This window comes from Melanotaenia boesemani, chromosome 14, assembly GCF_017639745.1.
Source record: "Melanotaenia boesemani isolate fMelBoe1 chromosome 14, fMelBoe1.pri, whole genome shotgun sequence".
NCBI classification, from domain to species: Eukaryota; Metazoa; Chordata; class Actinopteri; order Atheriniformes; family Melanotaeniidae; genus Melanotaenia; species Melanotaenia boesemani.
Window position 1 is genome coordinate 19946115 of NC_055695.1, and position 17343 is coordinate 19963457.

Below are 17343 nucleotides of genomic sequence, written 5' to 3' on the forward strand. Positions count from 1 at the left end.
TCTATAAACAAGAGAATCAGTCTTGCTCCCTCATAGCCTGGTAGCGGATAATCACTAAGCAAAACACTACATTTGATGAAGTGTTTCTGAAGGTGTGTGTTGGGGCTCTGTTGAGATAGACTCAATCCATCCTTAATGAAAATGCTTTGGGCTGCAGAGCTGAGCTGAGCTGAACTCTCTTGGGGATCATTGGTTAGTCAGAGCGTACTATGAGATAGGCCACCCATCACTAACCACGATCCTCACTAAATCCCCATCAACGCAGTGGTTAATCACTCTAACCCTGCTCTCCTCCACTCTCCACTCCACTCTGCTGTCTGCCACACACAAAGACACATCAAAATTCATAGTCCTGCTGGAGTGGGGAGTTTAGGGATTTATCACTGCCAAGTATCCACTTTAAATCCCAGCAATACTCTTGTAGAGTTGAGAGGAAAAAGCAGCAGTCAGTTAGCATGGCATGTGGCACTTACATGTTTGTATATCTGTCAGATTTAAAATCACATACAACACTGAGGAGTTATTGATTACAGATGGGGTGATTGCTGTCATGCAGGAATGGATGGATCTAGATTTAGATCAGTGTAGTGTGTAAGTAAAAATACAGAAAACAGAGGCATCTTTTTCCATCTAGTCTCTATATCGAGCATCTCTTTAATCTTTTTAGATTAAAACATTGCCTGTTCCTTTACAAAATCACAGATGTTATTTCATTACATCTGCATTGGTATTAAAAATTTGTTTAAAAAATAGCCCTTCTGAGCACATTGTCTCAATATGTTAAGAGGCAAGTTAGAATTTACTACTCTATGGGTCGTTGTGAACTCTGAATTCTGTTAGAGCCCATTTGTCTGCTGAAAATGAAAAGAGAAACTTAAAGAAATAAAAGAAAAAGTAATAAATGAATAATTAATTAAATTAATTTAATTAAAACTCTTGGTGGTAAGCCTAACAGAATGCCCATTATAGAGTTGATAATCAATTTAGGGGGGAAAAAACTCTAAAGATAAAGAAGAAAAAAAAAAAAGACCAGATCCTTGACTTAACTTCTTCCCACTTGATAAAGCTAATTACAAAATCAGAAATACCCCCAAATAATCTAAAGCTGAAGAAAGTCTTATGAAAGGCCTACTGACATTTAATCAAGGAGAAATATTGTAAGTACAATAGTCTTGTTGTGTTTATGGGTAAAGGACTTGAGGAAGTCATAAAATAAGCATTTTCCCCAACAAAACGCTGTTTTAATTGTGGACTTTAAATTCTAAACAGGGATATTGATTTTGGAGCATTAGCTTTTCTAGAATGCGTCCTTTCTTCTATCTAGTTTTATATTTTAGTGCCATATGTATTTGTCTTCCCTTGCTATGTTAAACACTGTTTTTTATTTAAAAATTCTTGATGTGGCATGAATACTGTCCACAGAAAAAAAAATCCATTGGTAAAATTAAAGATGTCTGTCAGGAAAACAATTCTACTAGCGTTCCCCAAAAGTTTCTTTGAATTCAAAATTGCTCAGGAATCTCATATAAGTATTATTTGCTTATGCTATTACTTTAAATTACTGCTGAATGTAGCGAGTAACAGATGAATAAAATAAAGATAAAGCGTAAATGTTCCACAAGTCTTTATAGGATATTAGGACAATATCATCTGGTATATATATATATTTTAAATTAATATTAGTTTTCCCTTCTGTGCAGATTGAGAGCTGAGAGTGTGACATTATGTTGAATGACATGGTATTTAAATGTGTGGGGGTTGGATTAGTTTGGTTGCATTGTGGGATTTTTAGCAGTAAGTAGTCTCCTGTATTATTGGCACTGTGTTTTTATGCTATTAATCAGAGGTGCCAAAAGGCTGTGTAAATAAAGTGATGAATATCAGTTTAGTACATGAAGGAGGAAATCTGGCTACATTTTGTGATGCAGAAAGTGTGCAGAGAAAAATGTAATTTCCCCCATCACATCTACTCCGGATATTGTTCCAAAGAGATGTTTTCCTTAAACAGATTTATTTTTTTCTCAGTTTAATTAACTACCTCTAAAAACATTTTTCCCATTTAAGCAGATTAGTTGTATGTAATGAAAATTTTAAACATTTTGTACTGGGGTAAAGCAACTTAAACAAGTAATTTACCCCAAATTATAGAGAGGATTTTGCTGTCCATTAAAGTTTGGATTAAATATTTGAAATAAAATCAGTTGGAAAATGATGGATACAATACAGTTTTTTAATATATATATTGATATTTTTTATGATTTTTTTTAAAGATATTATGACATTGTGCGTGCTGTCGCTCAATGACAATTTCTTTTTGAATACGAAAATGGCATTAAGAAAATGCCAGTTAAGATGTATTAAATGCTATCATTTACAGTGATGAGCTAAGCCAAAAGGATATTCATGGACTAAAGTACCAGTATTTGGGACCTTATATTTAATTTACTTAAACAGACAGCACCTGCTAGAGCTAGAGCTATGACAGACAAACACGTTGTACTTTTATGATTGTTTCTGACTTCCTAGACTTTATTGTAGTTCTGACTTCATCTGGCATTGAGGCCAACAATCATTTGTATATCTCCTTTGCTGACAGATACATACTTTATGTAACCGGACAACCTGACACTATCCTAAAATTATATTTCAAGGCAAATTTGTATTGTGTTTATTTTAGGATTTTTTATCTGACCTTTTTAAATGTCACAATAACTCAAATTCTCATTAATTTGTCTACTGAGTAAGAGGAGCATTGCTTAGCTCATGTGCCGATCAACTGTGTGAAGTCTTTAGTCTCTTACAAAAAACAAGCTTAGATTTAAGCGAACAGGTGTGAGGAAGGGCTATGGGGTCACTATCTAGCTCAGGTTGGACCTAGTAATTTAGCTGAACTGTGGGATTTGCTCCTCCCTGCTAAGACAGGCAATACAAAAGATTTCACTCTGAAAGCAGAGATTGAACAGAGGGGTATGGACAGTTTAACTAAGATGAAGGAGTTCAGTTGGCCAAAATACCTACTTTGATTAGTCTTTACACTTACTCTAATTGAGCATGCATGTGTGTGAGTATAAATCTGTCGTTTGTGGGTTCAGAGTTAAGTTTGTGCATGTGTTTCAGGACAGCAGTGTTTGAGTGTGTGTCAGTGTTTTTTGTTTTTTTTTCCGTCTTGTAAAACTCTCACTATCCTCACACTCATTCCTCCCTCAAGACTGAATTTGCTTGTCTTCTCAGCATGAGTGTTTAATCTTTTCAGGCTGTTGAATCGGCCCAGTGAATGAGTCCCCAGCTCCTTCTCTCTAGGAGCCCTGGAGATTATTCTAAAGCACTAATCGTTGAGCAAACACAGCAGTGCTCTCCCATTTCTATTCTACACAGGCCACAGTATAGCACAACTTTTTCTTTCACTTGCCTTCGCATTTTACACCCTGTGTAGATTTTTTGCTTTTTGGCATACGTAGTCTAGATTACTGTTCCTGAGAAACGGACCCCCTTAACTCCCCCCGTCACATTTGGTTAAAATGAACCAAGCTGAGACTGAGAATTGTTCTTGTTTGTTCTTTTATAGCAAGAGAAGTGGCATGTAATTTAAAGAGCATTATTTCCAACATCGTCCCCTGGAACCTTTTATATTTGTGGGTGTGTTTGTTTTTTAATTAGTTTGTCAGTAGGGAAAATCTAGCGGGCTTATATGATGGTGTCAATATCCTTGGATTTGGAGCTTCGTCAATATTGTCTGGCCTTGCTGCTACTAACCTGAGCAGGCTTCTGGCATTTGGTATAAAATAAATAGAGTGATTTGTCTGTTTTGTTTTCTCCATATCTTCATCTCTTCCAAAAGAAGTTTATTTACACCACTCTCAATTTGATTTTGTGTGATATTTGCTTTTTTGTCAGTTATGGCCTTGCTGTGGTTTGTGAAAGTTCTGCTAGCTCTACAATGAGTTGTTTGTCATGTTATTTTAAGTTTAAGTGTCTTTTTAGTAATTAAATAACCATACATATCTAAAAGACATCAGAGAAAAAGTATTTGTTTGATACCTGTCACAGATTTGACAGTTTGACAATATAAAAATAGTTTTTGGGCAAATTTAATAGGGGTGTAATACATAGTTCTACACCAATAAATAGATTTAATGATGTGTTAGTCAAAAATATCAATCGAAGTTTAAAATATCAGTTAAACATCGATACAGAAGAGAGCAAGTGGATCTTTTGCTTTGTTTTAACAACCAAAGTTTATTTGATGAGGAAAGTGCAAATATCCAAAGATGTAGTGTGTCGTGAAATGATTATCATGTAACTATGATAAAGTCAGACTGCACTACCTTAGTTATTATAATGTAGTTCCTGCAATATTTAGTTTGTGACTCTTAATAGGAGTAAGGTTTACTCTATTTCTTGCTTTAATGTAAACAAATAGAAATTTATTCTTTCAGTTTTCTTTTACATTGTGTGAATATTTTAAAGAACAATTCACACAAGTCTGTTTTTGTTAAAAGAACTGATTGTTTTTCTTTTAAATGTCTGACTGAGCTCAGAAATGGAATTAGCGTGTGATATTTTTTAGCCGTTTTTCGTGAAGTGTTTGTGTCAAATCAGCAAGACCCTTTTATATCGATCGCTGGCTCCTGAATAGAATTGAATCAAATATCGGCAAACATTAAAACATCATCCACTGAATTGATATAATATTGTATCGTGATAAAACTTACACATCTAAATTTTTTCAGACAATTGCAGCTCAGAGACACTACACTGTTAATTGTTTTGCTTAATTTATTATCTTCCACTTCACAAAAAAACAAACATCAGCTCTAAATGAAAAATGTACTGAAGGGATCAACTGTTCTCTGTTTGTTTCCACAGAGAAAGCTATTAGCGATCTACCTCCACAATGATGACAGTGTCCTCAGCAACGTCTTCTGCTCCCAAATGATGTGTGCAGACTCCATCGTCTCCTACCTGAGCCAGAACTTCATTACATGGGCCTGGGACGTCACTAAAGAAGCTAACAAAGCCAGGTACAGCATCAGTAAAATTATTTGGCTTTCCAGTCACTTGCTGATTTTCATCTCCTTTTGCAGATTTGGTATCGTTTATGATGCAGCTTAGGGTTTCACAAAAAAATGTCTTTCATCAAGTACAACAGCCTTAGAACACTACTTTTGTCTTGTCAGCTTATTTGCTTAAACTATAGGTACCACAAATGGCTTTCAGCTACAGATTATAAACTTTTACTACTCTGACAGATTTTAAAAAGTTATTGAATAAAACTTTAAACGGGTACAAAGACATAGATGTTTACCACTTTATTAAAATGGATCAACACATGAACTATGTTGCAAAGTTAAATTTGCTGATGCTCCATGCTTTTTCATTCATAATACAGTGAAAAAAAACATTTTTATCATTAGTGAGAGTGACTTCCAGTGTCTTCCAAATTTTTAATATCCAGTTTAAAACTAGATAATTAAAATGGAATTACACTTTATCCCCAGTAATGTAAAAAAATCCTCTAAGACTTGAGGATTTTCTGAAAAATTTAGAATTTCCAGTAAAAGTTTTGTTTCTCAGCCTCTGAATAAGTATGAAATAAAATGCATTTTAGTAACAGCTTGGAGCTTTTATTTAAACTAATGACTTCATTAGTATAAAAAAGGACATTGTGTATCTCTAAAATTATGAAGCAAGTTTTAGATCAGACTTCAGAGGAGCAAAAGTGTGTTTCCAGTATTCTGTATATGCTGGAGATCCCACCACCTTATCAGTGGCATCCATTTAATTCTACATTTTGTCATCATACATTTTGGTTGTGCAGTAATTTAACCTGATAAACCTGCTTGCTCGAACATTATGTTTTATTTATGTGTGACTTATAGCCTGGAGAAGTGGACTGTTTGCATTAATACTGAAGTGTATAGAATAATAAGGATATTGAATGCATCTCACTATAAGAAGAGCTTGATACTGAGCTATAGACCCTGTGAGCTATCGGAATATGTTGGAAAGCAGTCTGGAGACGGCTGCCATCTTCTCAGTACTAGGGATGCGCCAATACCAGTATCGGGTATCAGTCTGATACCATGTGCATGTACTCATACTTGATATTCATAAAAGATATTCGATACTACAAAAACCGATACCAATGTGAAAAACTAGTGCTGTCAAAGTTAACACGTTATGCAAAGAGATTAATCTGTGCAATTGATACATATTTTTTAAAAATACATTTACACATAAACCACTAAAAACCACAGACCAGGTGAAAAGTCTGAGCCTGACTTCCATGTTAGCAAATGCAACATTATAGCACTCCTAGCTGATCAACCCTGCTCTCCGAACTCAAGACGTCCTTCCAAAAGCTTAACAGGAAATTGTACCACATCCAAACAACCGTCACTAACCACCACAACAGACTGTCACTAGAAGAAAAGGCTGACGCTGTTCACCAGCAGCTGGAGGAGGTAGAAACTTTATGCACTCAGCTTCAAACTGATAACAGGAAGCTGAAGGCTAAGCTAGCTGACCTGGAGGGGAAAAGCTGATGCTGCAATGTTCAGCTGATTGGGCTTTTTTGAGGCAATTGAAGGTCCACAACCTACGAAGTTCTTTTGAAAACTTCAACAACTGCAAGAAAATCTTTTCTTCCGCACCTGAACTGAACCGGGCTCACAGCAGCGCGACCCTCAAACCAAAGCCCGGGGAAAAACTTCTTATCCTCTATCACTACTTCAGAGAAGGGGACGGCTGGTCTGGGAGGCTCAGAGGAGAGGTACGCTGCTTAACCAGGGTCTTTCATTCAGTTTGTGAAGACAACTCCTTGGAGGTGTTTGACCAGAGGAAGGAATATAAAAAAGTGATGCCCTCCCTTTACAAGATGGGAATGAAGCCATCTCTCCTGTACCCCCCCAGACTTCATCACCCCGCAGAGTGACTCCCGTGTCTGTGGCCGAGCAGGTCATCCAAGCATTTAGTAAAATTCTACTGACTGTTTACGTGGTTAGTTCTGGGGTTTAAATTATAATCAGACCTGAAGATGAGCAGTGTTTGCTATGCACAATTACAGCTTCCCTAAATGTAAGTGGTAATCATAATCATTATTAGTATTCTGCTTTTTAATTTAACTTTTAATTTTAAGTTTCTCCTCTACCTAACATTCATATTTAATTTTATTTAAAGTTATTACCCATGCCATATTAAAAATCTGAATTTGGCATTATCTCGGTAAAAGAACCTTATTTTGGGCATGTAGGTGTTTTGTCACAGCGGTGAACAGAGTCCACCAAAAACCACTTTATCCTCCTTATTTATGAGGATTCTGACATTTTTCCAGCTTTACATTTAGAGGATGCTGCAGGATGACTCATATGATATATTACACATATAACCACTCATTCGTCACATCTGGTTCACACTCCTTACCAGTGAACTGTAATGGGATTTATTAGTACTTGAATCGGTATTCGTATTGACAAGTATTCAAATGTAAGCACTTGTACTCGGTTTGTAAAGATGTGGTATCGGTGAATCACTACCCAGTACCAAGTTGTTTTTGCTTATTCACTTAGTGAAAGTAATCACAGTTTTGATCAGCACCTGTTCCCATTCAATTTGTTGTTGTTTTTTTCAATCAGATTTTAATTAAAAGTCACAAACTCTTGGACTTCATAGAATGAAAGTTAAATATTTTATTATGCCGTGGCAGTGTATACAGTAGGTATTAAGAAACTAATCTAAAAACACTAGTGTGGATGGAACCTCATTTTCACACACAAACAGCCTTTTAAAATCCATTTGACATGTCCTTAATTGCTGGCATTCAGCTCTCACTCCACAGCTCACACCCTGTATCTCTGTATTCTTGTTCTCTCTTGAGCTTCATTCTCCTTTTTTTGAAGCTTGGAGGTTGCATGCTAACAAAAGGCGTTGTGTTTGCATGGTGAGGCCCCTGATTGGGCAATCTTGACTAAGCTGTCTGAATAGAGGGTCAGTGGGAGATGAAGGACTCCCTTGGAGCCCAAACATCTCTATCTTTCTATTTTGTCCAAGCATACTTCCAGTGCCCTGTGTTGGTGATTGACTGGTCAGTACACCACCTGTTTGTTTCTCTGGTCTATTAACTAATGTTAATGATTCTCACCGTATGGTGATTTTCTGTGTGTGTGTGTGTTTTTTTTTTTTTTATAATAAATAATCAGTCTTGTTTGAAAGGTACAGATAAGGGTGTAGATAGTGAAAGGTTTTACACTGTACTCAGAGCAATATTTATCATCTGCTGATCTTTACCTTTATGTTCCATATTCTCTTGTCTCCTTTCTGATTTCCTCTCAACTTTCTTGCTCTCCACTAAACTTCGAGTTAAGCCTGCCCTCTGGTAGCAGTCATTTAAGAAAGGCTCGCACCCTGACCTCAACCCTCTATTATTTCTTTTTAAGAAATTCCCTCCTTCCTTCATTCCACTCTCTTTTCTGTCCCACTGGCCTCCTTTGCTTTTTGCCCCAGCTGGGCCTTTTTATTGCGCATTAAAAGAGAGGCAACATCTGGAGCTTTTCATCACACACAGCTAGCCGCAGCTTTGCTGCTAACGCATGCATGCACATGTGCACACTAACTCGCTCACACATAAACTGCCTCTCTCCATTCTCACGCTCCCAGGCTGATCCAAAGTGACTGGTGATTGGCATCAGTCACACAGGCTGTTAGAAAGGTATCCTAATTGTGTGTGTGAGAGATAAACCTGCTCATACTGGAATGTGTTATTCTCACAGGCCTCCCTGTTAAATGATTAATTATGCATAAAAGCCAAAGTGGTGATTGGAGGCCATTGTAATTGTCACTTATGGGAAATTAATCTGATATATTATACAGACATTTTACTGCCATTGCACAAAGCTAATATTGATCCTATCAGTAAATAAACACTTTGGGAGTAAATTATTTGTGCTATGTGTATATTTTGTTTACTCAAATCAAATGTATCACACATAGTATTCCTCACGGACACTATTAATTAATAAATATGTGGCTTTTAATTATAAACTCTGTCTTAACAAAGGCAGAAGCACACCGATAAAAACCTGTTTTATACACTTGACTTCTCCTCTTCACATAATCCAACCTGAAAACATAACTGGTTCAGAGGGAGAACAAAATGTCACTTTCAAATCAAAACATGTCCATGTTCACTCTGAAACAAAGTGTGTATGACACAGTGAGTTAGAGCATCCGGTTCCCATACTGCTCCTGTACAGATGGCAGGCAAAAATATTCCCTGCAGTGCTACTGTACAAGTCTGATTCATCAGCTGCTCATTGGAGCAAGTGTCAGGTCTCACCAGTCAACTCACATCTTAATGCACTACTCAGATATGAAGAAATGTGAAACTGACAGTCCAGGGAAACATTTACTATTTTAGTTGTATGGATCAGCACTTAGAAATGGGGATGGGATGGGTGACAAATTAGAAGCTGTCAGTCACATTAACCACTGAAGCAGAACCATAAACACGGAAGTTTCAAGATCCATGCAGGTGTTTCTTCCACATTTACCCCTACAGGTTTTTAAAGGTCATGAGTCTGGTATAGACTCAATTACATTCTTTACCATGTTATATTATGCCTGGATGGGACTGATGAACTGCTCACCTCAGTTCCTGGAGCAACTTGACTTCCTGCTGCCCTCAGAGTTGTGTCCATACATGTTCTTTAGATGAATTCATAAGTGCTTCAAATTATGGTTTCTCATCCTGAGTCACCGTGGATACATGACAGAGCTACGTTGTGTTTCCAGATTGCAGAGTTTCCATGTTGATGATTTTCCCTGTGATGAACTGACTTTCTTAGTTTTGAGAAGAAACCAAAGCAGGTTAGCTTAGCTTTATTGGAGATTTAAGATTAGGTTACCCTTCAAGTTGGTGTCCTTTGTTCTGTGGCCTTTCATTACAGGTTAGAGTTTCCCTCTGGGCTATTCTTATGGTCTGGCTGGGTCGAGGGCTGAACAGGGACAAATGTCAGATCAAAATGATCTGTAAGATTAAGGTTACCCAACTTTTACAGGGGTCACTCTGGGTTCATAATCTGGGAAGGTTTGGTCTGAATGACAGTCCAAACTATTATTTCACTGTATTGTAACATTTATGTGTTTTTGTTTGCACTATGTGATTATTACTACCACAGGGAGCTCTGTGGTGCTGGTGTTCAATTTCAGTTTGAAAGTTCTGCAAGTTGTTCCCATAGCTTTGACTTCATTTTTTTAATGAGTTACACCCCCTCTCAGGCAGCTTCCTCTTTATCCATCTTCTTCCTCTGACCCACTGTCCCTCCATCCATTCCATTACTTCTCTATTTTACCACCCTGTTATTAAAGTAGATCTTATTAAAAGGCAGGAGGAAAAGCTAATCTATATTTGCATTCAGTCTATAGCAATTCATTAATATTATGACATTTACAGGGAGCTTGGTGGGGCCCCGGCTGCCTGCTACCCTTTTCCCTCTCTGAAATGTTAATTTAAAAAGTTCTGTCTTTGTAATGGAATAAGAAATCCTCTCTTGCCCTATCAATTCTAGGTGTCTGGTGAGGAATACTAATTCATTTATGATTCCAGCTGAGGTAGCATGTGACGCTGATGGAATAAAAAAAAATCCAGAATTGGTTTTAAAGTCCTTAATGCCATGAGTTGGGTATATGTGTTCTCTGCTGTGGTCTGAAAAAGTGGGCTATTTCCCTTTCAGTTTTTTTTTTCTAAAAATGTGTGTGGATGCTTGCAAGTAGCTCATGCTTATATATGTATGCATGCATGTGCTTTATGGGTTATGTGTTCTTTAAATTGCAGACTCTGAAAGTATGTTAATTATATATATATATATATATATATATATACATACATACATAAACAAGTTTATTAAAAAAAAGATTGGAGGAAAAAGTAAATTAAATGTTTGTCTTTGTCTTCCAGATTACTCACCATGTGCACAAGGCACTTTGGGAGTGTGGTGACACAAACTATACGGACATACGAGACAGACCAGTTCCCCTTGCTCCTTATAGTTATGGGCAAACGCACATCCAATGAAGTTCTAAATGTTATTCAAGGTATTAAAAAAATAATAAAATTAATAATGTTGTGGTTAAACATTTTCTTTAATGAACTGTAGATTTACATTTACTGATTTGTTTTGCTTTTTCCTCAGGTAATACGACAGTGGATGAGCTGATGATGAGGTTAATGGGCGCAATGGAGATCTTCTCAGCACAGCAGCTAGAGGACATCAAAGATGAGGTATATTTGTGTTTAGAATATTTTGAGCTCTTCATTATGGTGACCAGGGCCACAAGGTTAAGACTCCCTTCACTAAAAAAAATCATTTAAACTTTTTCATCTGGTGTTTTTTATGTCTTACCAGACATGTTATAAGCAGAACACCACCTCAGCCTATACATATGGTCCGCATAGACTTTTTAGAGCAACCAGCACCAACAATTCCTGACTACTTGCAGGTTGTGGCTTTAACATGTTGTAGGAGAAGTTAGCAGAAGCTGGGTGTAGCAGAAGCAGATCGGTGGGTTTTCTTCTTGTTGCTAAATAGCAGATACGGGATGTTCTGTATCTGACTGTAAGGCATTAACTAAGCTTTTATATAACATCCAGATTTGTTAAATGACAGAGGTGGATTCAGTTTTAGAGACAACGAATATTCTGTCAAAATACAAGAGAGTATGTGTGTCTGCTGTCTTACTTTTTTTTAATCAACGCTGTTGGATATTTGGGTTTTGCCACTAAAGTAACTGAGTGAGTCACTTTTCCAGCCATTTATCTGCAAGTATGAGCGGGCATGTGTGATAGGTCGAATTCTGAAGTTTAAGTTTACATTTGAATTTATGTTTAAATTCAGAATGATCATTTTCATTCAGACGTAAGTGTTTTCAGTCATTTTCAATCATTTTAAAGAGGATTTCATTTTTATTTTAAATTAAAGGGGAATTTAAACTCTCATGTAAAGGTGGTCAGTGGTTATATTTTTGCTCTTATTTAATGACATCAATAGTTTTATGCAATAATGTTCACAACAACCGGACATATGAGATAAGAGAAGGTTTAAAGACCTTTATTCATCGCCAGCAGGAGAATTTCTAGTGCAACAGCATCAAGACAGAAGGCTCAGCAGTAAAAAGCTACAAAATAAATTATAAATAAAACTAACTAAAAAATATTTAAAAGAAGTGACACCCACTGCACCAGACACCTCAAACCGTTCATTGACAGGAATAGTGTCAATTCAATTCCTTAGTGAAAGACAAAATATTTGATCCTTGATCTTCGTTGCAAATGGCTGTGAAATTCTGAACAATTTCCATCCTTTTTAGACAACAGATAAAGTTTTTTGGCTCTTTTCAGCAGCCTGGCTTCTGTAGTTCTGTCCTCTGCCCCCTAGTTGCAAATGCATCTCTGTGGTGATGTTGCTCAGAAATCCATGTATTGAACAGAACACCTGGAAAACCGAGGCTTGCCTTTGATGTCATAAATAGGAATCTGGGACATTGTGACTTTTCATTGTCAAAAACTGGATCATCCTAACCATCTGATATTTTTACTCAGTGACATCACAGGAAAAATAATAGCATATGAATTGTTTGTTCTGCTTATAGGTTTTCAGACATCCTTTGTTGGAGTAAATCTCCTAAGCTACCTTGCTCTTTTGGTTTTAATTGCCAGTAGTTATAGAGATACTGTACTTATACCTTATGTTATTGTGCAGTTCATACAATGTGTTTAACCAATGCAAAGATTTGACTTATAAAGTAAGATGTGTGATCATAGATAAGATTTAATCTGAAAATAAAATGTATACAGTATATTTAACATGCTTAATGCTTTGGTTTTATTGCCTAAAATAATTTATTATTGTGATTATCTTTTCCTTGTAACTCTGCCATGCTTCATTTTTGACTACTGTATCTATAGATAATAGATGTCACGCTGGATTAGCTGCTAACATTTAAAAAAGTCAATCAGCCAAACAGACTTTTTTAACAATGCAATCATGAGAGTAATTGCATTTCTCTTGTGGGAGTGTTGGGGAAAGAGTGCATCTTTTAAAACACACACACACACACACTGAGGGTTAAACTTGCTCTGTTGAGTTTCTGAGTTTCTGAGTGTCAGCTGATTCATTTCGCATTGTTATTATTTGTACAATTTATTGGCTTCTTTGTGGATTTGTCAACTTTGAAAGCTCTTCATGTAATGAGCAGTGACAGTGTATAACAGCAGGTATTCAGAGTACTTGTGTGAATTGTATTGTAGGTTCATAGTGGGAATCGTTAGAATTTTTTTTGCACAGTCCCACTAACATAGAGTTGAGTAAAGACTTTGGCATGAATAGTGTTTTAGAGTGCTTTTCTACAAGACAATCCAGTTTTTTACTTTAAGAAGAGTATCCAAATCACTCCTGACATTTTTTTTTTTGCCTTTAAAAGGCTGTTTTATTTCTTTATTATTGTCATTTGTTGGCCAATTGACATGGCAGTCTCCAGAAACTTAAGAAAGAAGATCTAACATAAGATTATAGTAAAGCTTATTGAGTGGATATCAAAGTGCATTGTTCTAGAAAATGTCTGTCCGTTAAAAATAACTCAGGGACTAAATGATTAGAGAGAGCCTAAGTGATGAAGGAAGCACACTAGCTGCGTCTACATGGAGCGCTCTAGATCCGATTGAACGTCCAGTCAGAATAAAAATGCATCATGTAAACCTGGGAGTTGATCCGAAAGAATTTCCAATCCGATCGAGAGGGATGATTTAAAGTATACACTCATTCCGATGGTTTCTGTGGTGGATGTTGTTTCTGCGCATTCTTGAGCCACGTGGGGTTATGTGATGTAATGAGTTTCAGGGAAGACTTGAAAAATGGCAGCAGCAAAACAGAACTGGACTGTGGTGGAGAAACTGAAAGAGTTAAGGATTATTGAGCATTTCGACAGTCTAAAGGTTATAAATAAATAAATAAATCCCTTCTTCCAAACTAGTAGGCATTGCACATGTCAAAAGTGTTGCAATCATATTAAATCTGTCCATCATGTAAATGCAACTAATCAGATCACTTTATCTAGTGTTCATGTAAACATGTCAGCTGGACACTGATCCGATTGATTTCACTTGGATAGATGTCATATTTGTCCATGTAAACGTAGCTAATGTTCTTCTTCAGTATAATTAGCATTAACTTCATGACTGTAGTGTGGCCAGTCAAAGATAGCTGCTATTGCGTCTCACAGGTGAGCTCAACCTTGACTTCGCTTATGCCACAACCTTACTAGCTTTCAGGTAGTCCTGAAGTTCTCTTTTTCTTCAGTTTGCTCTTTTCTTTTCTAATATCTGTTCTACTTTTTTCACTGCACCTTTCCAAGGCAAAGTCAGACAAACCCAGACTCCCACCCACTCCAGACATTCCATTTTGACTGTGACTTTACTTTCTGTCTGGACTGAACAGCCGAATTGTGATTTCAGTCAACCTTACTAACACACCAGTTATTTCTTTGGTTGTCTGTGTTTTAGTTTAGTAGTTACTAATCAAGTGACTACTCGCTTCCAGTTTTCCTGTCTGCATTTGTCAGCCTCGTGTATTTTTTCAGGTTATATTCAGGTCATGTGAAGCATTTCAGATAAAGGGTGAAAACTTACAAATTATGATATCTGCAAATGGCTGAATATATATAATAAAAAATATTAATGACATCCACAGTATAATATAAAACAACATCAAACAAGCAAAAAGCACACAAACATGGCTTCTAAAAGACCAGTCTCACAGTTTTAATTTATTTCAGTTTGTGCACCTTGAACTAGTTAAGAACTGTAAATTTAATCTGTATATTCTGGATCATATTTAGTTAGCAGTGTTAGTGAGGACAAGAGGACAGAGCTGTCTCTGTCTCTCATAGCTGATCTATCTAAAATGTCTCTTTGCTGCTGCTTAAAATGATCTGATTTAAAAAGAAGAAAAAAAAGAAACACTATAGAAAGCAGTTTTTGGAAATCCTCAAAATTCTGTATCACATAAAGAGTAGATATTTATAGGGCCATCCTGTTTACTTTGAACAGGACATGTGACAAACACACTTCTGTCCCAGCTGTTCAGAAATTTGTTGCTGGAATTAAATTAGAAGAAATCAAATATTTAAAGAAAAATGTTTTTCTTACACAATGTTTCTACTTCTTTGGAAACTTCATTTAGCCATGAGCTACTTGATTGTAATATTAAATGGCAAATTAAAAAGAGCCTTTCCTTTTTATTATCTGGTAGCAAACATTAAATGTGTGACAGATTGATTTTTATCAACACTAAGTGTATCATCAGCACTATAAGATGGCACATGTGCCAACTTGAACAGTAGCCATGATTTAGTTGTGGAAAATCTGTTTCTTTTCTCTCTTTTTTTCCCCCCTCGAAAGTTAAGGCTCTAAAATTCACATAGTGTGGGAGCACCACACATCAGATCAACATTATATTTATTTCTTATTCACCTTAGGCTATTCAATGAATTTGAAAACATTTAACAGTGTAAGTGCGTACCATACATGAAGTACTCTGAGTCATTTGCGTGACTAAGGGTCAGTCTATTGACATCGGGCACTTTTGATGCTTTTGTCCCTCTCTGCCATTCTTTTACAGTTTCCTTTCACTATTCCTCTATTATGTCAGCCAAAAGCACAAATGTATCTTTGCATTTTCCAATTCAATACAACAATACATACTGTCATTTTGCTTAGCAAATGCCAAGCTGCACAGTAGCCCTCTGATCATCACAATAAGCTTACTTTGCCATATCCGGGCTACGGCACAGCATGGGCTTTCAAAAAATAGAAAACTAATGGCTGTGCAATGTTAACACAATGGATACTCGTATTAAGACCCAGTCTTTATAAAACACTTTGTAGCCACAGCAGGTAAAAAAGAGAAAGGCCCCTTCCCTCTGTACAAACAGGAAGAGAGAGGCAGAATGAATGAAAGAGAAAGGGAGGGTGAAACTGAGATGGGAAACATAAAAGGGGCTCCGGCTCTGGTAAATGACAGCCCAGTTACAATGAATTCCCCTCTTGTGCTACTCTTTCATACCTGATGTTTGTATGTAACCACAATTGACATGCTGCATTTTCTTTTGCTTGGTTCTTCCTGACCTCTATAATCGGCACCTCAGCTTAGATGTTTTGTTCTTGTGTATCTTTTATTATGTTGTTAACTTTGTTTCTCCATCCACCCAGGACGAGCGTGAGGCACGGGAGATGGTGAAGAGAGAACAGGATGAGGCCTATCGTTTGTCTTTAGAGGCTGACCGTAAGAAGGTAGTTAAAAAATTTAGCAAATTGTCTTTGTAAGTCATGTACACCTTTACTGCTTTTGAGAGTAAACATTTGGAGTAAGTTAAGACAGAACATTGTCCAAATTAAATAAATATGTACCATGGCAGAATTTGTAATAGCAAACATTGAAGGGCTTTCTATTGAATCAATGAATATTTCATCATAATCGAACTTGTGATTTATACCCCTACTGGATTAAGAGCTTATTTACCAGAAAAACAGGTTGTTTGAAACAGTGACACAGTTAAGAAAGACATGTTAGTTGGCATTGCGCACTACCAGGTATTTTGGTTTTGTTGACCCATTTAATTAAATGATTTTCTTTTCTTTTCAGAGAGAAGTGCAAGAGAGAGAAGAGGCCGAACAGGTACGCCTGGAACAGATGAGAAAGGAGCAGGAGGAGGAAAAGGAGGTGAGGACAAAACATTAAAATCATCTTCACATTACTGAAAGTGATATGTCATCATTATAAGCGCATGGCTGAACACTAATGTTTTGCCAGTGCACAGTGAATGTGTGAGTCTGCTGCTATAGTCACTGTAGTGGCTCAATTAGATTGTGGTTTTGGTGAAACCTGCCAGTCAGTGAAGCCTGTGTAGTGTGGGTTTACAGGCAAATAGCCATTCAGTTAAATGAAATATCCTCATTAGAGCCGGTGCTTGTGAACATCACCTTCCATACACACAGTCATTGTTCTGTTTAAATGCCGTCCACTGGTAAAGCACACAGCATCATATTCAAACCCAAGTGAACAAAAGTCTGCGGCAAGTCATGTAGACCGGCCTGTGCACAAACATACACACAACCTAAGCAAACACACATTCACTTGAAAACAATTATTGTCTGTGAAAAGGGGAAAAACACACACATATACACAGACACAATGTCATGCATACAGGAAAACTAATTGTCTGTAAGGATGGCACCAACGTTGTAATACAGTCCAGAGTAGTACAGTGTAGTCTATGTTGATTGTTGTTTAC

General features: G+C 36.8%; 1 protein-coding gene across 1 annotated transcript in view; it reads left to right on the forward strand.

Moving 5' to 3' along the window:
• faf1 (Fas (TNFRSF6) associated factor 1) overlaps positions 1–17343 on the forward strand; it is a 69833-nt gene that overhangs the window by 39227 nt on the left and 13263 nt on the right. The window contains exons 13-17 of the mRNA XM_042006486.1: positions 4867–5021; positions 10955–11091; positions 11190–11278; positions 16262–16342; positions 16695–16772. Coding sequence (XP_041862420.1) covers positions 4867–5021; positions 10955–11091; positions 11190–11278; positions 16262–16342; positions 16695–16772 — 540 coding nt within the window. The remainder of the gene's footprint in view (positions 1–4866; positions 5022–10954; positions 11092–11189; positions 11279–16261; positions 16343–16694; positions 16773–17343) is intronic.